Source organism: Neovison vison, chromosome 3 (genome assembly GCF_020171115.1).
Source record: "Neovison vison isolate M4711 chromosome 3, ASM_NN_V1, whole genome shotgun sequence".
NCBI lineage: Eukaryota > Metazoa > Chordata > Mammalia > Carnivora > Mustelidae > Neogale > Neogale vison.
In genome coordinates this window covers 108,774,410-108,797,704 of record NC_058093.1, presented here as the reverse complement: position 1 = coordinate 108,797,704, position 23,295 = coordinate 108,774,410, and the positions used below count along the sequence as shown (strand labels likewise).

General features: G+C 39.2%; 1 protein-coding gene across 2 annotated transcripts in view; it reads right to left on the bottom strand.

Moving 5' to 3' along the window:
• Positions 1–23,295, bottom strand: part of CNTNAP5 (contactin associated protein family member 5) — an 858,994-nt gene that overhangs the window by 449,671 nt on the left and 386,028 nt on the right. For both annotated transcript variants that reach the window (XM_044242676.1, XM_044242675.1), the window contains one exon: positions 16,403–16,606. In XM_044242676.1, the coding sequence (XP_044098611.1) occupies positions 16,403–16,606 (204 nt within the window). The remainder of the gene's footprint in view (positions 1–16,402; positions 16,607–23,295) is intronic.

Here is a 23,295-nt window from a genome sequence, read left to right as displayed (position 1 = left end):
TTTATTTAACTTTTTGGATATAGTCCATTCCCGCCTCCATATGCTAATCTTCCGTATAACCACCACAGGTAATCATGGTTATTAATCGCCTGTTTCTCCTTCCATTAAAAAAAAAAAAAAAAGGGCTTATGCAAGTCATATATACTTTATTTTTTAAATTTTATTTTATTTTTTCAATGTTCCAATATTCATTGTTTATGCACCACACCCAGTGCTCTATGCAGTATGTGCCCTCCTTTATACCCATCACCAGGCTCACTCAACCTCCCCCCACAACCTCCAAAACCCTCAGTTTCTTTCTCAGAGTCCACAGTCTCTCATGGTTTGTCTCTCCCTCTGATTTCCCCCAACTCACTTCTCTCCTTCTCCCAGTGTCCTCCATGTTATTAGTTATGCTCCACAAGTAAGTGAAACCATATGATAATTGACTTTCTTTGCTTGACTTCACTCAGCATAATCTCTTCCAGTCCCATCTATGCTGATACAAAAGTTGGGTATTCATCTTTTCTAATGAGTAAGAACCAGGTTGGGGGCTCGTTGGCCTGTGAAGGGACCAAAAGGGAACCTCCATCCTCAGGTGATCTTTCTCTGGCTGCCTCATGGAGCTTTGTGACCCTTGCAGGACCCTGCAGGCTACGCACATGACACTGTCCCTCTGCCCTCCCCACCAGTGACCCCGTTTTGCTACACATTTCGGGCAGCCCCACATAGCTTCCAGTAACCAGGCAGATGTGGGATCCCATTCTTTGAGCAATAGCTGAGGCCAACTGGGCCTCAATCCCAGTTAATGATAAGGGAGAGAAAGTCTGCTGCAGGCTTTGGGGGAGTTTCCTTCTTTCTTGCCTTCCCCCTTTCTGGTCTGCCTGGCAGGAGTATTAGCTTTGGGAAGAATCTTTATCCTGTTGATGTCCTTGAACTTCTGACTACTCTGTGCCTGCCCCCCAACCACTCCTGGACTTCTAGCAACATCGGATTAAAGAAAGCCTTTTTGTGGAGGCTGGGAAAAAAAAAAAAAAAAAAAGGCATGGAGTCATAATCCTCCATCGTATAAATGGATCACATCTTCTTTATCCATTCGTCTGCTGAAGGGCTTCTTGGCTCTTTCTACAGTTTGGTGATTGTGGCCATTGTTGCTATAAACACTGGGGTTCAGATGGCCCTTCTTTCACAACATCTGTATCTTTGGGGTAAATACCCACTAGTGCAATTGCAGGGTCATAGGGAATCTCTATTTCTAATTTCTTAAGGAATTTCCACACTGTTTTCCAAAGTGGCTGCACCAACTTGCATTCCCACCAATAGTGTAAGAGGGTTCCCCTTTCTCCACATCCTCTCCAGCACTTTTTGTTTGCTGTCTTATTAATTTTGGCCATTCTATCTGGTGTAAGGAGGTATCTCAATGTGTGTGTGTGTGTTTTAAGATTTTATTTATTTATTTGACAGACAGAGATCACAGGTAGGCAGAGAGACAGGCAGAGAGAGAGGAAGAAGCAGGCTTCCTGCTGAGCAGAGAGCCCAATGTGAGGCTCCATCCCAAGACCATGGGATAATGACCTGAGCTGAAGGCAGAGGCTTTATCCCAATGAACCACCCATGCACCCCCTCAATGTGGTTTTTATTTAAATCTCCCTGACGGCTAATGATTGTGAACATTTTTTCATGTTTCTATTAGCTATTTGTATTCTTTTATATATACGTGTGTGTGTATATTTGTATATATATACTTTATATGTATATATATACTTTATATGTTCATATATACTTTATATATGTAATTTATAAATGCAATATATGAGCATTGTATATATGCATATAGATAGCAATATATGCAAGACAACATATAAGCAAATACATGTATTCTTTATTTCTCCTCATTTAATTTTTTACCCTAATGGTGAAATACACTGCACATTTTTTTGGACCTTTTCATTTTTACTTAATCTATCCTAGGAATTTTCTTACATCAGTATATAAAAGCTGTCTCAGTCTTTTTTGAAGCTGCATAGTATCTATTGAATCATACATATGATATATATGTATATATATATACACATACATATATATCTGATATATATGATATATATGTGTGTGTGTGTGTATATATCTATATATAGATAGATATATATATATATGCCAGTTTCCTATTGATACATATTTAGGTATTCTATCTATTGTTGATACCTAATACTGCTGAAACACCTTATAGGTAGCCATCATTTTGGATGTGTGCAGTCTTTCTGTCCCATGCATTCTTAGGTAAAGAATGAATGGTCAAAAATTTTCACATTTGCAATTTTGACTGGCGCTGGCCAATTGTCCTCTACAAAAGTTGTGCCTGCCCAAACTCCTACCAGCAATTTATGAGACTGACTTTTCTCCACGGGTTTGTCAAGAAAATACGTTGAAGTTTTTGGAATTCTGCCTATGCAATAGGCAAAACCAGTATATTTCTTAGCAGTTTTAATATACATTTTGAATGAGTTTGGAAATATTTTCATTTTTTTATTTTTAATTTTTTTATTTTTTATAAACATATAATATATTTTTATCCCCAGGGGTACAGGTCTGTGAATCGCCAGGTTTACACACTTCACAGCACTCACCAAAGCACATGCCCTCCCCTATGTCCATAAGCCCACCCCCCTTCTCCCAACCCTCCTCCCCCCAGCAACCCTCAGTTTGTTTTGTGAGATTAAGAGTCACTTATGGTTTGTCTCCCTCCCAATCCCATCTTGTTTCATTTATTCTTCTTCTACCCACTTAAGCCCCCATGTTGCATCACCACTTCCTCATTATCAGGGAGATCATATGATAGTTGTCTTTCTCTGCTTGACTTATTTCGCTAAGCATGTTATGCTCTAGTTCCATCCACGTTGTTGCAAATGGCAAGATTTCATTTCTTTTGATGGCTGCATAGTATTCCATTGTGCATATATACCACATCTTCTTTATCCATTCATCTGTTGATGGACATCTAGGTTCTTTCCATAGTTTGGCTATTGTGGACATTGCTGCTATAAACATTCGGGTGCACGTGCCCCTTTGGAACACCATGTTTGTATCTTCAAGATATATACCCAGTAGTGCAACTTCTGGGTCATAGGGTAGCTCTATTCTCAGTTTCTTGAGGAACCTCAGCACTGTTTTCCAGAGTGGTTGCACAAGCTTGCATTCCCACCAACAGTGTAGGAGGGTTCCCCTCTCTCCACATCCTCACCAGCATCTGTCATTTCTTGACTTGTTAATTTTAGCCATTCTGACTGGTGTGAGGTGGTATCTCATTGTGGTTTTGATTTGTATTTCCCTGATGCCGAGTAATGTGAAGCATTTTTTCATGTGTCTGTTGGCCATCTGGATGTCTTCTTTGCAGATATGTCTGTTCATGTCCTCTGCCCACATCTTGATGGGATTATTTGTACTTTGGATGTTGAGTTTGCTAAGCTCTTTATAGATTTTGGATACTAGCCCTTTATCTGATATGTCGTTTGCAAATATCTTCTCCCATTCTGTCAGTTGTCTTTTGGTTTTGTTCACTGTTTCCTTTGCTGTGCAAAAGCTTTTGATCTTGATGAAATCCCAACAGTTCATTTTTGCCCTTGCTTCTGTTGTCTTTGGCGATGTTCCTAGGAAGATGTTGCTGCGGTTGAGGTCAAAGAGGTTGCTGCCTAGGTTCTCCTTAAAGATTTTGATGGATCCCTTTCTCACATTGAGATCCTTCATCCATTTTGAGTCTATTTTTGTGTGTGCTGTATGGAAATAATCCAATTTCATTTTTCTGCATGTGACTGTCCAATTTTCCCAGCACCATTTGTTGAAGAGACTGTATTTTTTTCCACTGGACATTCCTTCCTGCTTTGTCGAAGATTAGGTGACCATAGAGTTGAGAGTCTATTTCTGGGTTCTCTATTCTGTTCCATTGATCTATGTGTCTGTTTTTCTGCCAGTACCATACTGTCTTGATTATGACAGCTTTGTAATAGTGCTTGAAGTCTGGAATTGTGATGCTGCCAACTTTGGCTTTCTTTTTCAATATTCCCTTGGCTATTTGAGGTCTTTTCTGGTTCCATATAAATTTTAGGATTGTTTGTTCTATTTCTTTGAAAAAAATGGATGGGATTTTGATAGGAATTGCATTAAATGTGTAGATTGCTTTAGGTAGAACAAACATTTTCACAATATTTGTTCTTCCAATCCAGGAGCATGGAACATTTTTCCATTTCTTCGTGTCTTCCTCAATTTCTTTTCATGAGTACTTTATAGTTTTCTGAGTATAGATTCTTTGCCTCTTTGGTTAGGTTTATTCCTAGGTATCTTATGGTTTTGGGTGCAATTGTAAATGGGACTGACTCCTTAATTTCTCTTTCTTCTTTCTTGTTGTTAGTGTAAAGAAATGCAACTAATTTCTGTGCATTGACTTTATATCCTGACACTTTACTGAATTCCTGTACAGTTCTAGCAGTTCTGGAGTGGAGTCTTTTGGGTTTTCCACATATACTATCATATCATCTGCAAAGAGTGATAGTTTGACTTCTTCTTTGCCAATTTGGATGCCTCTAATTTCTTTTTGTTGTCTGATTGCTGAGGCTAGGACTTTCAGTACTATGTTGAACAGCAATGGTGATAACGGACATCCTTGCCGTGTTCCTGACCTTAGCAGAAAAGCTTTCAGTTTTTCTCCATTGAGAAAAATATTTGCAGTGGGTTTTTCATAGATGGCTTTGATAATATTGAGGTATGTGCTCTCTATCCCTACACTTTGAAGAGTATTAATCAGGAAGGGATGCTGTACATTGTCAAATGCTTTTTCAGCACCTATTGAGAGTATCATATGGTTCTTGTTCTTTCTTTTATTAATGTACTGTATCATATTGATTGATTGGCAGATGTTGAACCAAACTTGCAGCCCTGGAATAAATCCCACTTGGTTGTGGTGAATAATCCTTTTAATGTACTGTTGGATCCTACTGGCCAGTATTTTGGTGAGAATTTTCACATCTGTGTTCATCAAAGATATTGGTCTGTAATTCTCTTTTTTGACGGGATCTTTGTCTGGTTTTGGGATCAAGGTGATGCTGACCTCATAAAATGAGTTTGGATGTTTCCTTCCATTTCTATTTTTTGGAACAGTTTCAGGAGAATAGGAATTAGTTTTTCGTTAAGTGTTTGGTAGAATTCCCCTGGAAGCCATCTGGCCCTGGACTTTTGTTTGTTTGGAGAGTTTTGATGACTGTTTCAATCTCCTTACTGGTTATGGATCTGTTCAGGTTTTCTATTTCTTCCTGCTTCAGTTGTGGTAGTTTATATGTCTCTAGAAATGTATCCATTTCTTTCAGATTGTTGAATTTGTTGGCATAGAGTTGCTCATAGTATGTTCTTATAATTGTTTGTATTTCTTTGGTGTTGGTTGTGATCTCTCCCCTTCATTCATGATTTTATTTATTTGGGTCCTTTCTCTTTTCTTTTTGATAAGTCTGTCCAGGGGTTTGTCAATCTTATTAATTCTTTCAAAGAACCAGCTCCTAGTTTTGTTGATTTGTTCTATTGTTTTTTTAGTTTCTATTTCATTGATTTCTGCTCTGATCTTTATGATTTCTCTTCTCCTGCTGGGTTTAGGTTTTCTTTGTTGTTCTTTCTCCAGCTCCTTTAGGTATAGGGTTAGGTTGTGTATTTGAGACCTTTCTTGTTTCTTGAGAAAGGCTTGTACCGCTATATATTTTCCTCTCAGGACTGCCTTTGTTTTTTCCCACAGATTTTGAACCGTTGTATTTTCATTATCATTTGTTTCCATGAATTTTTTCAATTTTTTCAATTCTTCTTTAATTTCCTGGTTGACCCATTCATTTTTCAGAAAGATGCTGTTTAGTCTCAATGTATTTGGGTTCTTTCCAAATTTCCTCTTGTGTTTGAGTTCTAGCTTCAGAGCATTGTGGTCTGAAAATATGCAGGGAATGATCCCAATCTTTTGATACTGGTTGAGACCTGATTTATGACCCAGGATGTGGTCTATTCTGGAAAATGTTCCATGTGCACTAGAGAAGAATGCATATTCTGTTGCTTTGGGATGGAGTGTTCTTAATATACCTGTCATGTCCATCTGGTCCAGTGTGTCATTTAAGGCCTTTATTTCCTTGTTGATCTTTTGCTTAGATAATCTGTCCATTTCAGTGAGGGGAGTGATAAAGTCCCCTACTATTATTGTATTATTGTTGATGTATTTCTTTGATTTTGTTATTACTTGGTTTATGTAGTTGGCTGCTCCCATGTTAGGGGCATAGATATTTAAAATTGTTAGTTCTTCTTGTTGGACAGACCCTTTGAGTATGATATAGTGTCCTTCCTCATCTCTTATTATAGTCTTTGGCTTAAAATCTAATTGATCTGATATAAGGATTGCCACCTCAGCTTTCTTTTGATGTCCATTAGCATGGTAAATTGTTTTCCACAACCTCACTTTAAATCTGGAGGTGTCTTTGGGTCTAAAATGAGTTTCTTGTAGGCAGCATATAGATGGGTTTTGTTTTCTTATCCATTCTGATACCCTGTGTCTTTTGATTGGGGCATTTAGCCCATTAACATTCAGGGTAACTATTGAGAGATATGAATTCAATGCCATTATATTGCTTGTAAGGTGACTATTACTGTATATTGTCTCTGTTTGTTTCTGATTTACTACTTTTAGGGTCTCTCTTTGCTTAGAAGACCCCTTTCCATATTTCCTGTAGAGCTGGTTTGGTGTTTGCAAATTCTTTCAGTTTTTGTTTGTCCTGGAAACTTTTTATCTCTCCTTCTATTTTCAATGATAGCTTAGCTGGATATAGTATTCTTGGCTGTATGTTTTTCTCGTTTAGTGCTCTGAATATATCATGCCAGTTCTTTCTGGCCTGCCAGGTCTCTGTGGATAGGCCCACTGCCAAGCTAATGTTTTTACCCTTGTATGTTACAGACTTCTTTTCCCAGGCTGCTTTCAGGATTTTCTCTTTGTCGCTAAGACTTGTAAATTTTACTATCAGGTGATGAGGTGTGGACCTATTTTTATTGATTTGAGGAGTGTTCTTAGCATCTCCTGGATTTTGATGTTTGTTCCCTTTGCCATATTAGGGAAATTCTCTACAATAATACTCTCCAATATACCTCTGCTCCCCTCTCTCTTCTTCTTCTTCTGGAATCCCAATTATTCTAATGTTGTGCCGTCTTATGGTGTCACTTATCTCTAAAATTCTCTCCTCGTGGTCCAGTATTTGTTTGTCTCTCTTTTGCTCAGCTTCTTTATTCTCTGTCATTTGGTTTTCAATGTCACTAATTCTTTCTTCTGACTCATTTATCCTTGCAGTAAGAGCTTCCATTTTTTACTGCACCTCATTAACAGCTTTTTTTATTTCAACTTGGTTAGATTTTAGCTCTCCGGAGAGCCTTTCTCTAATATCGTCTATGCCTTTTTCGAGCCCGGCTAGAACCTTGAAAACCATCAATCTGAACTCTAGATCTGTCATATTACCAATGTCTGTATTGATTAGGTCCCCAGTCTTCAGTACTGCTTCTTGCTCTTTTTTTTTTTTTGTGGTGAGTTTTTCTGCCTTGTCATTTTGTTCAGATAAGGTTTGCTTTGTATTCCTTTGGAATTCCTGGAATTCCGCTGGTTTCCTTGGTGAGTGAAGTTGGTCTTGGCTGGGTTTCTTGTTGATCTTCTGGGGGAGGGGCCTGTTGTAATGATTCTCAAGTGTCTTTGCCCCAGGCAGAATTGCACCGCCCTTACCAGGGGCCGCACTAAGTACTCCGCTCCGGTTTGCTTTTGGGAACTTTTCACTGAGCGCTTTCCATAGAGCTCTGGAGGATGGGAATAAAGATGGCAGCCTCCCAGTCTCCAGCCCGGAGGAGCCAAGGGCTCGGGGTCCCACTCCTCAGTGCACCCTCAGAGAAAAGTGCCGAACTGTCCCCGTCTCCCTGGCCTCTGGCTGCACTTGGGGGAAAGCACTCAATCGCTCACACTTGGAGAAACGTGCCCGGTCGCTTCTGTCTCCATGGCCTCCGGCCGCCCTCCAAGCTCACCCAGCCTGCGACCAGTTCAAGGTAAGCCTGATTTGAGAGCTCACTCCTCAGCTTTGTTGGCTTTCCCGCTCTAATACCTGTGAGCTCTGCAACACTCAGACACCCCCGGACCTTCTGTGACCCTGCGGGACCTGGGGTTATGCTGCCCCTGCATGGGCTTCCCCCCAGTTTAACCTGTGGAGCAATGTCCCTCTGTAGAGCAGACTTTTAAAAAAGTCCTGATTTTGTGCTCTGATGCTCCACTGCTTGCCGGGAGCTGGCCCATCCCCATGCAGTCTATCTTCCCGTCACTTTGGATTCACTTCTTCGCAGGTCCTACCTTTCAGAAAGGGATCGATTTTCTGTTTCTAGAATTGTTGCTCTTCTTCTCTTCAATTTCCCATTGGATTTGTAGGTGTTCGCAATGGTTACATAAGCTATCTAGCTGATCCCCGGCTACCTGATGTCGTCTCAGCCTGCTACTTCTCCGCCATCTTGACTCACACCCCTGCCCCCGTATTCTACATGCATCCACTGCCACCATCATTATCACACTTTTCATGCCTCAGGACATCTGAGCAAGAGGAAGCGGAATCAGCATTCATAGCCCCATACACATCCTCCTCAAGGTTAGAGTTGGCCTTCCTCTCCCCCACCCTAACTTTGCCTCAGCAAGTTTGCTATTTCATCCAATAATCCCACTCATAATTCTAAGATTGGAGGAATAACAGGATGTATCTTCTTAAATAAAATGGAGCTACTTCCCCTTTACTGCATCAAATGAAAACATGAGCCTTAATTAACACACTTATCTTCTCATGCAAAACAGGTTATGAAATTTTCATGAATATTTATAACAATTTGTTGACCTTCCCTCAAAAGCAAATTAATATCATTCCTTCTTTACATTGTTAACTTAGTTAGCCAAATCTTTTTTATTGCCCCAAAATAATGCAAAATAAAACCCCATCTTTTTTTTTTTAATAAAACATAAATCAGTAAGTATTGAGGGACTAAAAAATGTTCATAACTTTATCTAGTAACCAACATTCTGGATGTCTCTTCTAAGAAAACAAACTGAAATATGGTGAACTAAAATCTTCATGTCTAAGGGCATACATATGACAGTGCTTTCACTGAAAAGTCCTCTTTGATTAGATCTTCTTGTTTGATCTTATCTTAACAGTTCAAACATGGATGTCACCTTAACTTTCACAATCTTTGAACTTCAGATAGCCTGAATGGGGAGCTCTTCAGGGGAATGGGGACTCTTGTTTAACATTGTATTTCAGCAAAAAGTCACTTGTGGAAAGGGCTTCATTTTCTGTTAATGAAATAGGTGAGTACTCATTTGATTGAAGTCCCCAATGCCTGCCTTCACCTGACCTTCAGAACTGACCTTTCCACTCTAATTGAGATTATCAATATTGGTATTCACTTATATTATTAAGCTTTTTCACATATGAGCCCTTAATATATGTTGTTTCAATTCTTCCTGAACAAAACCCTGAAAAAAATTGCTGTGTCAAAGAAGCCACGTGACTTACTCAAGAACACAAAGAATTAGGATGACAACTAAGCTCTATCTGACTCTAACACTAATATTACCAACATAATCTTATTGAGAAAAAATGATATTCCTGATTCATCCTCTGCACATCTGCATCACATCATATACACATAAGCTATGTAGCTTAGCTTAGCAGGAATGAAGAGTCTCAGAAAAGAATTTGATGGATGGAAAGCAACAAGTTGTGCAAAAGAAAAATGGGGCAATGCTAAGGGGGAAGCATAGATTTTAGAATGAGAAGGCAGATTTCAATGCCATAGGTTATCCAGTATTGTAAAGACACTTGCTTGGAAAGATGCAGGGCTAATGAATATTCTCCTGTGTGCCCAAGTGAGACTTCCTGGGAAAAAAGAAGAGGAAGAAGAAAGAAGAAGAAGAAGAAGAAGAAGAAGAAGAAGAAGAAGAAGGGGAGGAGGAGGAGGAGGAGGAAGAAGAAGAAGAAGAAGAAGAAGAAGAAGAAGAAGAAGAAAGAAGAAGAAGGAGGAGGAGGAGGAGGAGGAAGAGAAGGAGGAAGAAGAAACTAATTGTAAGCAACATGATTCCAGTGGGCTTGACACTCAAACTGGAGTAAATCTTGGGGCGCCTGGGTGCTCAGTGGGTTGAAGCCTCTGCCTTCAGCTCAGGTCATGATCCCAGGGTCCTGGGATCAAGCCCCACGTCAGGCTCTCTGCTCAGCAGCAAGCCTGCTTCTCCTTCTCTCTCTGCCTGCTTCTCTGGCTACTTGTGATTTCTCTTTGTCAAATAAATAAATAAAATCTTAAAAAAAAATGTGGAGTAAATCTTTAACACTAAAGCAAAGAAACATAGGTCTTTAGTTAGAATGTTTCTAACTATCATTATAGTTATTTAGAGGTAGAAACATTTATCATTCAATAAAATACTCTCCAGGTTTAGGGGTGGTTGCTCAAGTCCAGCCTCTAATTTTTATTCATCATCCGTGACTTCGCTACCTTAAGAAAATGGTTTCTCAATACAGTTATGGCATATGGTTTTGATAATATATAATCATATACTTTAAATTAATATTAAAAAGTTAAAATGTAAATAAATAAAGAAGTAGTCCATGTATACAGTGGAATATTACTCAGTCACTGGAAAGGATGAATACCCAACTTTTGCATCACCATGGATGGAACTGGAGGGGATTATGCTGAGTGAAAAAAGTCAAGCAATTATCATATGGCTTTACATATACATGGAACATAAGGAATAGCATGGAGGACATTAGGAGAAGGAAGGGAAAGATGAAGGGAGGAAATCAGAGAGGGAGATGAACCATGAGAGACTAAGGACTCCAAGAAACAGGGCTCTGAGGGTTTCAGAGGGTTGGGTGGGGGGGCGGAGAGGACATGGGTTAGTCCGATGATGGGTATTAAGGAGGACATATATTTCATGGAGTACTGGGTGATATACACAAACAATGAATCATGGAACATTACATCAAAAACTAATGATGTATTGTTTGGTGACTAACATAATAAATAAAATTAAAAAAATAAAATAAAATAGATTTTACATTAAAAAAAGAGAATGAAATAATTATTTTACCAGGTTGAGAACTCCCTGAAATTAGGGACTGCTAAGTACAACTTCAACGCCCCATGGCTAGCTCAGCTCCTAATTTAATGTACTTGTTCAACAAATTGCTATTACATTAATGAAAAATTTATGGAAGATGGGGTGCACTTTGACCCCCTGACATTTTGAAATGCCTGTATTCCTTTACTTTTTATGATAAAATGTCCAGATTAGTCAGAGCTATCCATAAAGCCTTTCTGGGCTCCTCTCCCCTACCCTGATCACTCCACTGTTAACAGTTTAACCATGAACATGGACTTCATGATATTTTTATAAAGGTTTAGAACATTTTAATTATTAATGTCAGGATATTAGGGTAGAACTGGAGGGGGTTCCAACCCCAAGTCTACAATAATGGGACTATGTGATCTTGGGCAACAGACCGCACATCACAGACCATCAGTTCTTTCATCTGTAAAATGGGTTTGAATATAGTTTCTAGGTCTGTCATGTTATTTTGAAATAGAATACATATTTAACTTATCTAGTATAATGCTCAAGTGCAGGCTCTCAAAAACAGCAACACTTAAAATATCTTCCATAGTATTCAGTATAAATTCAGAAACATGTTGAACATTTTACAAATATGTGTGGGTTGACTTATTCAATTGCATAGATTTAAAAGAGCTAATATAAATGTCCATTTTACTTTATGGAGAATGTGCAGATCTTTCACCAATATCTCAAGATATCACCACGAGTTGATTATTCATTCAACTGCTTTGGTCTCTGCACCCTACGCTTGCCTCCTCAAGGGCATTGCTGTGTATGTGTTGATACGCTATTATTCTTGGATTCTCACTTTACTACAGCTGCACTCATTGCAACTGCACACTCTGCCTTAGTTCAAAGCCACTGAATTTTTGTAAGGATAAATGACCTACATGTACTATTGATGTCTTGCTTAGTTCTTACAACAGTTTCCCAGTCATTAATACTTGCTCTTTGATTCTCCCACCTGCATGTATGGGTTAGTGCCACTAGAATTCTGCAGAAGGCAGACTGCCACAGGTGGTGTGAATGAGATGTGTTCAAAGTGAGAATAGGAACTGACTGAAAGAAGAAATCTCTTTCCCATTAGTACTTCTAGGGGAAAAAAAAATCATTGTTCTTCCCTAAGAAATTAATTCAATGGGAATGACCTAGGTCAATTTTACCATAGAACTGACCTGCCCAAGTAAGCCCCAGTAGGTATAATTGGCAATGAATCAGTCACCAAAGAGCATCACTTAAAAAGAAACACAACCAATGGAGATCCAAAGGCCAGCCTCAACAACTGGCCATGGTGCTGAACCTCTCTATTCCTATCCTGAATTGTTGAATTGTAAAGTCCAATTACATAAGGGACACACAATGGAGAATCATCACTAAAAGTTGTACCACTGGAGCCTCCATGGAATCTGGGAAGGAAAACTACCTCTTCATTGGCCTAGGGCCATCCTTTAGATCACTAATTTGGATTTTCAGATTCTTCCTCCTTCCTTCTTTCTCTTTCCCTCCCTCCTCCCCTTCCTCCCTCCCTCTCTTCCTCCCTGCCTCCTTCTTTCTCTGTCTCCCTCCCTCTTTCTCTCTCTGCCTCTCTCCCCCTCCCTCCCTTTTTTCCCTCCCTCTCTCTTTCTCTCTCTCTTTTTCTCTCCCTCTTTCCCTCCTCCTTCCCTCCCTCCCTCTCTGCCTCTCTCTCTCCCCTCCCTACCCTCCTTTTCACATCCTTTCTTCCTCCTTTCTTTCCTTCTATTATTCATTCATTTCTTTAAAAAATAAAATATTAAAAGATAAACATAAGCTAATCAGAGAAAGACAATTATCATATGATTTCACTCATATGTGGAATTTAAGAAACAAAACAGGTGAAACATAGGGAAGGGAGGAAAAAAATAAGTAAGACAAAATCAAAGAGGGAGACAAACTGTAAGACTCTTAACTCTAGGAAACAAACAGAGGCTTTCTGGGGGATAGGGTAACTGGGTGATGGGCATTAAGGAGGGCACTTGATGTAATGAGCACTGGGTATTATACACAACTGATGAAACACTAAACTCTACCTCTGAAACTAGTAATACACTATATGTTAGTTAATTGATTTTAAAAGAAAATTTTAAAAAAGATTATCATAATCATGAATAATATGAAATCTTTCCATCTTGGAAGTTGCGTGACAACATGGAAAGAACATGAATTTTGTATAATATATAAAATTTCATATAAATAACTTAGAAAAACATTTAAAAAATATACCAAAATGTCAATAGGAGAGATGACTATAGGATTTCAGGTGACATTTTTTGTTTCCTTAAATATAATTATTTTTAATTCTTCAGGTTTTCTAAAACTGATATATAGTTTATAACCCGAAGAAAATAGTAAAAAATGATTAGATATAACTACATTTTAATAGTGGTCATGCCTAATAACTAGCTGTGCAACTTGAAGAAATGATTTATCCTTTTTGAGTCCAATATTCTTTATAGGTAATTTGGGGCTAATATTCATTTACCTAGTTGGGCTGCTTTAAGGATTGGATAGGATACTAATGCACCATGGGGATTCTATAAATATCAGGGCGACATCATAGAGAGAGAGAGACTCATGGGGAGGCCAGGAGCACAGTCTTCGGGTGAGCATGCCCAGTAGTAATAATGTGTATTGTGTCAAGCCCTAGTATTTGAGATGGAACCCCCTTTTTCCATTGTACTCATTGTACCTTGAGTACCTACATTAGGAAGGTGCTTTCCTAACTTCTGGAGCTACAGCAGTGAACAAACCTTATCTTTGTGCAACCTACATTACAGATTTTATATTATGAGAAAAATCAATTATTATCTTCCTTTGCCCTTTAACTTAGTGCTTTCAGAGCTCTGGTGGTTCTTTCTGAGGTATGAAGGGTTAAAGAACTGATATATGCCAGTGTCTCTCGGGAGAAGAAACATGAAGATTAATATGAATTTATAAGAAATCTAGGTGGCTGCTTCAAACAGGTAAGTACAGGGAACACTCAAACTCACAACATTTCACTTTCCAAACAGATGAGAGAGATGAAGAAATTCTCAAACTATGCATAATACTGAGAGAACATATTCTTACTACTGAATCATTCACTAAATGAGGTTTTACTTTATCACCACGTGATTAGAAATACATGGAACATGGAATCTGGGGGGGGGGAGACTTATTTTCCATATCACAGCAAGGAACAGGTCCTATTCATTTTAAATACAATTTCCCTTCAGGAAGACTGAAATACCACAGAATACAGGACATTCAGATATTGTTTTTCTTTTTAATAAATGAAGAATATTAAGAGCTTCTCTTTTTGATACTTCACGATGTTTACTTATTGATAGAGAATATTCATTTATATTATTTTTGGTGGTCATGCCCAAGCTCCACAAGATAAGTTATTCCTTAGCCCCAGATTACATGTAAGTAAATGGAGTCTTCTGAGTTATGCAACTTTCCCCATAACAAATAGTTAGCACATGTCTACAATTAAAATAGGTGTTGCATGACCACACCTCCTCCTTTCCATCATGCAATACTGTGAATGCAACTGGTTTAAAACATCGGATGATGCATATTGGGGCAGACCTTTGGAGGGGGGATGGCATATCTAATTAGAAATATAAATCACAGTAACTGGAAGATTCAGTGTTTCTAGCACAAGACACCTGCTCTGCCACTGACAAGTAACCATAACTTCACTCACAATGCACAATGCTCTCTGAGCCACATGCAGTTACAGGACTGCACTCCATTCACCCATATCCCCTTTCTGAAAACTGAAGGTCAGGTAATGAACTGACGCATTTTTACTGAATATGTGTATGCTTACCCTTCAGATAATTCATTGATAAGTTGCTTCTTTAGGTATGTTAATGCAATTAATCATGGTATTAGTAAATCCCCTTACTGCTCTCTTCTGGGTAAAATTCTGCTTCTAAAGCTGCCTTTGGTTTACATTTAATGTAATGCATTAGATGTCAATTTTATAAATTAAAGGATTCCATATGTTCTCCCTGACAATACCATGGTGGCTAAGAAGGTACTCAGAAATGCCTCAAAATAAAGACTTTTGTTTGGTTTTTGAGATGAGTCAACACTAACTTTCATTCTTCTGTCTCTCCTTTTAATTATAAAAATACACTTATCTGATATTTTTCCCAGTTTTCCATGAAACCTAAAGTTACAAACTCAATTCTGCTATAACTGTGCTTCTTTACTCTGATACCAAATAGTTAGTGGCAATTCTCTTCCACAAGTATAATATTCACCCCTAATATACTAACAAAATCAGTGAGAGGCAGGGAATCATTCTCATAAAGAATGACACTTCCTTTTTCTTCACCTTGGGTGATCTCTCTATTTTGTTTGTTTCTTTTTCTATGGAAGAGCTTTTTGGTTTGCCTTTGCACCTTTGGGAATTCTGCCCCCTGCCCTCAGCACTTGGTTCACTCTACCTTCAAAAGTACCTTTGAGCATATAAAGGAGGCTGAGCCCTTCTTTCTTTTTTCCTGGAATAAGAAGCTGATTACAATGAAATTACAATGATAGACTACCTGTGGTGAGGCAGGTCATGCTGGGTGCCAACCCATAGGGGGAGGATGGAGTCCTAAATACACAGGAGGCAGGTCATTTTACTAACTTATCTGGCATTCGGCAAGCCTAGGGCTCACCCTAGCACAAGAGATGTAAAAGAGAGTGTTTCCCTTAACAAGACATGGAAATGAGCAAAAACATAGACTTTTCCACTATACACATGACCCTCTCTCTTCTTAACCAAAATATAAATAATAATAATAATAAACTAAATAAATTAAAATATGTCTTCTCCACTTTTCCCTGGGGACTCACTTTTCATAAATATACTAATCAGAATAGAATGTGAGCAAGCTTCATTAAAATATGTGTGCATGTGTATTAAACTTGCTCAAGTTAAATTGTATTAAAAAAGATAAACAGATAAATATGTAGGTAGATAAATAAATATATAGCAATGAGCTTGTAGTGACTCCTGCTTACCAATATTATCTTGTTTCAAAGAATGCTATCCATGGCTTAACTATTTTACAAAATGTTCATTTTTTCTTCTCCAATATGTAAAAGGGGAAAATGTCACTTAGATTATATTTCAGCAACTCCCACCTAACATACAAGGGCAATAAGAAATTGTAACCCACCACAAAATAGAGTTCCTGATAGTTCAACATGGAAAGGAACAAAGCCTGACCCTACCCAAGTTGAGATGCAGGGCAAGCCTCCCCTTCTGGAGCTCCAGGGTGATATGGTCTCCACGTTGACCTTCTCCATGGAAAAGAACCCCATCTCCTTGCATGCTCTTGAACTTCAGAGAGATCACATCTTTGAGAGTGCTCATCAGCTTCTGATTGAACCTATATAGTAGGGAGCTTCGGCCATCAAAGTCAGCAACATCTGATTCTGGGAACAGGGAGAAGGGAGAGGGAGAGAGAGATCAGTGCACATCCTCATAATTGCTCTCCGTGCTTCTCATCCAATTTATAGGAATGTTCTTGACATTTGGAGGGTCCCATCTCAACAGAAAGCATATGGACTAGACCCAACCTAATTAGACTCAAGGGGATTATTCATTTACAAGCAGGCATCACACATTGAGTCAAGGTGAACTGATCATTAGCCTGGAAGTATAACCCTGCTTTAGTGATCTATCATATTTTGCTTGATAGTACAGCACAAGAATACCACAAATACCTATGTCAGGCTCTATGGTGTCAGATGCCTGGTAGTAATAATATCTCATGACTTATTTCATTATTAATTTGCTTCTGATAGTTGGAGCCGTTTGATTCCGTCATCTCAGGTTCAAGGTTAGAGATGAAAAATATAGTCTATTATTCCACATCTAACTGAATAGTACTGTCTTCATAGAACCTGTGTTGAGAAAGATACTGAGTTCTCCTTTGAGTTTAGTGGAAAAGAATGTGCAGTAAAGGAAGACTTGGTGTTTGTACGGGGAGGGAAAGTATATTTTAACCTTACCACCCCTACCTATCCTGTGTTAGTGATATATATCATTTTACTTTTTATATGTAAACATATTTAATTATTATTGTTAAACAAAAAAATATATAAATAAAGTAAAGTCAAGTAATCATGACCTAAATCAACTTATTTAGTGGATATGTATAAACATACCTGAAAATTGTATGCCAAAATATTAACAGAGGTTCTCACCTCACTGAAGAATATATTGAGATGGCAAATAAGTATATGAAAAGATGCTCCACATCATGATATTAAAAAATACAAATTAAAACAGTAAGAAGATGCTACTGTATTCCTATTAAAATGGCCTAAATTTGGAACACTGAGAACAAAAAATGCTGGCAAGGTGTAGTAACAAGAACTCTCATTCATTCATGGTAGAGATGCAAAATGGAGCAGCCGCTTTGGAAGACAATTTGGTGGTATCTTACAAAATGAAACATACTCTTAAACTATCCAGCAACCTCACTGCTTGGTATTTACAGAAAGGAGTTGAAAACTTATGTTCACACAAAAATCTGTACATGGATGTTTATAACAGCTTTATTCATAATTGTCAAATCTTAGAAGCAACCAAGATGTTCTTTAGTAGGTGGATGTATAAATAAACTGGTACATCAAGACAGTGGAATATTACTCAGCACTAAAAAGAAATGGGCTAGCAAGCCATGAAAATACATGAACAAAACTTCAATGTATATTACCAAGTGAAAGAAACCCATCTGGAAAAGCTACTGTTTGATTCCAATGACACAATGTTCTAAAAAAGGTAAAATGATGGGGATGGCAAAAAGATCAGTGGTTGGCTGAGCTGGGGAAGGGAATGATGAAGTGATGGAGCCCAGAGGATTTCTAGGGCATTGAAAAGACTCTGTACGATAGTATCATGATGGAAATACCATATCATTATACATTTGTCCAATCGCATAGAACGTACAACACCAACAGTGAACCATTATGCAAATTATGAGCTTTAGGTAATTATGATATATCAGTGTAGGTTAATCAATTGTAGTAAATTTTCCACTCTGGTGGGGGGTGCTGATAATAAGGGAAGTTCTACATATAGAAGCAGTGGGTATGCAGGAAATCTGCATACCTAATTTTTTTTTAAAAAGATTTTATTTATTTATTTGACAGACAGAGATCACAAGTAGGCAGAGAGGTGGGGGGGGCGCGGAGAAGCAGTCTCCCTGCTGAGCAGAGAGCCTGATGTGGGACTCGATCCCAGGACCCTGAGATCATGACCTGAGCAGAAGGCAGCAGCTTAACCCACTGAGCCACCCAGGCACCCTGCATAGCTAATTTTTCTGTGATTCTAAAATTGCTCTGAAAAAGTAAGCTTTTAACAATCAATTAATAGGCACTCTATTTGGGAGGTGTTCTATGTTATTTTCACATTATTTCTCCTATTTTTTCTAATTATAAAAACTTTTACAAAGAACTCTTATTACTTTTACAATAGAAAAAAATGTAAGGCTATTTAATATAACTTGAAACAAATTCATTATATACCATCTTATGTGAGTGGGGTAGTGGTGAATGGTTGTATGGAGAGGGTGAATTAGTCTTATTTGAAATCAAGTGCTCTGAAAAACTCATTTTTTTAGTATTCACCAAGCAATTAAAATACTCAGCTTGAACATACACAATGATAAATTAAGTATATTATTTTGGCCAAGTTCAAGCTGCCCAAATTGAAACATTCTTTCTAAAGCCAAAATTCTGAAATGAAAGTAAAAATGAAATTATACTTTTACCGTAATTAGGTTTAAAATGCAACTTCACAATGTATTCCTGTGGAACAAAGTGATTCTAACCAAGGGTTGCTGATGACTCTCTAGACCCTAAAAGGAAATAGGCCAGATACAGAGAGAAGCTTCTCTTAGCTCCATTGCACAGATAGGAAGACTGAAGTCCAAAGAAGTTGAGAAAGTTGCTGCAAGTCCTCCAGCTAGTAAATAGCAAGACCATAATGGAAATCTGGGGCTGTTGGTCTTCAACAATATCTTTTTGTTGTTGTTGTTTCTCTTTGTCAATTGCTTCTGTTAGCTTTAGATTTCATGGCAATACAAAGATGTGCTTTTTTCTGTTACTGCACTAGACTCTGGGATAGGAACTGGGTCCTTAGGAGCTTTGGTGGTGAGTGAGTGGACATGACATATACTCTTTGTGGACAGCCAAGATAATATGACTTATGAGCTAAAAATAAAGGGCACATCCAGTGGTATGGAAACAGAAGGCTGAAACACTATATTGTCTATGAGTGTGGGACAAAGGCTTTCATGAATAAACACAGAATGTGTTATTGCTTTGAAGACACACCTCATGCCTTATGTTTCAGCCTACAGTGCCCAGGCTCTTCCTCTCTCCAATCTAGGTCCCTACACCCCTCTCTCCTAATTCATCATGGCATTAAGGACCTATATTTCACTTCCTCAAATGCCTAGCTAATTTAGTGACTTACCTAGTCAAGTGTTGATGACATAGGTTACCTCCAAGAAAGTACATCTTGCCATGAAAGTACATATTGCCATGAAATCTAAAGCTAACAGAAGCAATTGACAAAGAGAAACAAACAAGCAAACAAAAATATTGTTGAAGCCTAACATCCCTGGGTTTCCATTATGGTCTTGCTATTTACTAGCCGGAGGACTTGCAGCAACTTTCTTGACTGGTCAGGGGTTAATTCTTCGTATCTGTGCAACGGAGCTATGAGAAGCTCACCCTACAAAGTCATGGTGAGAATTACATAAAGTATACCTGGAAATGTAGAATCACTCAGCAATCCACCCCCCTCCATCCATTATTAATCCAAAAGCATTACTACAGTGGTAAAGATTTGTGCATTACAGTATAAAGATGATACGAAGAACATGGTTTGATTTGGTATCTGTCATATTACACCGAACAGGTATGCATTCAGGCCTATATCATCACTTGCCACATTCTTAAAATAGCACCGCATAACTGTCCTGTGTGATTCAACGTTTGCTACTTCCCTCTGACCCATTCTTTCATCCTCATAAAACACAAGTAACATCACACATCGCCTTCACTAAAGCCCTTCAGTGAACTCCCTTTACACTAAGAATTAAAATCTCTCTCTGAGATTTCTCAAGATCTGCCTTTCCTGCTTTCCCACCTCATCTTTTCTTCCCTCCCCAACCATCACTCCCCTTTATGTACTATGTACTTTCAAAGAGTGTGCATGTGCGATGTGGGGGTTAGCTCGGGTAACATACGCAGAGCACATATCAGGAGCCCTATAATGGTGTAAACTTCCCCCCCCCGCCACAGGCAAACTTCCTTAATTTCAATCAACCTATGAAGAACATACTATTATTATTCCAGTTTTGCAAATGAGGAGTCTATGGTTGAAAGTGGTGAAGAGTAGCATGAAGTTAGCAAGTGGCAGAGCCCAGATTCCAACCTGTCCCATCCCACTAAACCTGTTCTGCTTGTGCTGAGCCCTGTCACCAGGGCTGCCCCTCTCTCGCTTCAGGCTCTGATATTCCGTTGTCAGGCAGGTGGTTGGTCTTTCTTTCTTTCTTTTTTTTTTTTTTTTAAAGATTTTATTTATTTGACAGACAGAGATCACAAGTAGGCAGAGAGGCAGGCAGAGAGAGAGAGAGAGAGGAGGAACCAGGCTCCCTGCCGAGCAGAGAGGCCGATGCTGGGCTCAATCCCAGGACCCTGAGATCATGACCTGAGCCGAAGGCAGAGGCTTAACCCACTGAGCCACCCAGGCACCCCGGTGGTTGGTCTTTCTTAACAGGTTCCTCGTTTAGCTAGTCTCCCCTGAACACCCTGCTACTTCCTTCGTAATTCACTTCCCAACTGCAATTTGATTCTTGGTTGTTTCCCGATGTGTTTCTAGTCCAGCTCTCCAGCATGACAGGGCATCCCATGAGGGCCGGGGCCAGGTGTGTATTAGCCACCTCATTAATTCAGAGCTCAGCACTGGGCCCAGAACACTATGCTGTCCAGAAACACCTGTGAAATGACTTAGTGACCCAGTAAGGAACTTGTGCCCAAAGGTAATACTGCTGATTGTCCCCTGACTTCCTGTCACATCATCTGCCCCCACTTTTTAAGACCCTGGCTGCAGAATCACACTCAGAGTGTTCATTTGCCTGGAGGCACACGCTCACCTGGGATATAAAGCCCACATAACCCACACTCACCGGTGCAGAGGTGAGAGGCCTCCTTTAGAAAGCACAGAATTAGCCTTGTGGAGAGTGGAAGATTTCCTCCGAAGACTACCAACAGCTAATGAGAGAAAAACTTCACCACTGTAAGTGAACTCAGGCAAACACCCTGAACCTTTGCAGTATGCGGTCACACCGAAAATGCATCAACCATATCCCAGAAGGAGAAACAGGTGGTTAAAAAAATACCGGGGCGGGGGGGGGGGAGGAAGGTTTATAGAAGAATTAAAACATTCCCCAGCTGAATACTTAATACTCCCGGCATAGCTATATGAAATACCCAGCATTCCCAACTTCATTTGGATAAGCAGATTTCAAATCAAAATAATGAAGGCTCATATTTTTAAACTGTGGTTGTTAAGAAAAACAGTTATACTATATGCTGCCTTTTCCTTTTTAGATCTTATTGTAACCACTTTGTCCTGACACTCCATTCAGTACTTTCAGGGCTTTGTGGCACGGGGTCTGATTAGGAACAGGAACGCCTTCCTTCATGTCTTACGAGCTACTTGAAAGAAGATTCTACTTAAAAATACCAAGAAAAGGAAAAAAGGAAAGACAAGTAAAATGGAGTGCATTGGAAGGTGTGTAGAGATAGGCCCCCTTCTGGCAGGTGGAAAAGTGTGTAATCACCTCAAAATGTAGTTTTAAGGGCACCAAGAAAGTAACTGACAAAACTAAATATATCTTCCCTGTTCTTTATCACTGCCTCTCTATGCCACCCATAGAGATTTCTTATTCTGGATGAAGTAATCCATTCTCTAGAAAAAAAAAAAAAAGGAGCAAAATAGCACGCATTGCCTGATTCAATGCTCTTAACAGCCCTACAAGGTCTATATTTTTTCCCATTTGTAACATGGGAAAGCCAAAGCACAGATTATGTAACTTGCCCAAAAGCATACACATGGGAATGAGTTGTGTGACACAGAAACCATCGATGTTTCCTCTTAAAAGTGGGGGTTGGTGTGAGAACTACATGAAATTTACATCTCCTACATAATGAGAATGTACAAGACTTTGTACACTCAGCATTAAGCATGCACTGGGGAGGAGCCGTGTATGTGGGAATATGTGTATAAGAAAAGAGATGTCAATTTTTTAAAGATTTTAATTATTTATTTGAAAGAGAGAGTGAGCATGCTCTAGAGAGAGCACAAGCAGGGGAGGGGCACAGGAATAGGGAGAAGCAGACTCCCTGATGAGCAGGGAGCCCAAGACAGGACACTGGGGCCCAGGACCCTGAGATCATGACCTGAGCTGAAGGTGGAGGCTTAACCAACTGAGTCACCCAGGTGCCCAGGAGATGCCAATTTAAAAGGAAGATAATGTTAAGCAGGAAATTATCTTTTCCTTAAAACTTGATAGGAATTTCCTGTGGTTCCTGCTCTTCTGAACTTCCTTTTTCACTCAGAGACTCAACTTAACTAGAGCAGCGTTCTTCCTAAGAGGGCCAGGGAGACCACACAAATATCTGAGAGGCTTTTTTCAGGTAGACATGCATTACCCTCCCCACCCTCACTATCTCCACTAAGGTCAAACTCCTTAGTCTATTTCTGTGGTCTCATTTCAGTAAGACATGCTTGTATTCAAAACTTTGTTGAACCCCCTCAACATGGCAGCACCTGTGTTCAGCAGAGGTAGACAGTGATAAACTCTATAGAAGTTCCTGCTTTCAAGGGCTAAGCTAGAGACAGCAAACATACAATCACACATCCCTGGGAAGTGGGTGAGCACTGTGCACTGGGAGTTCCCAGAGGAGGGGTGTCTAGCCCTCTCTAAGAGTAGATAATACTTCTCCTGAGCCCTGAGGGATGACTGAAAATCAGGCAGGTGAGGTATGCGCACAAGGCATTGCCACCAGAGGGAAGGAGCGGCCCATCTGAGGCATGGAGA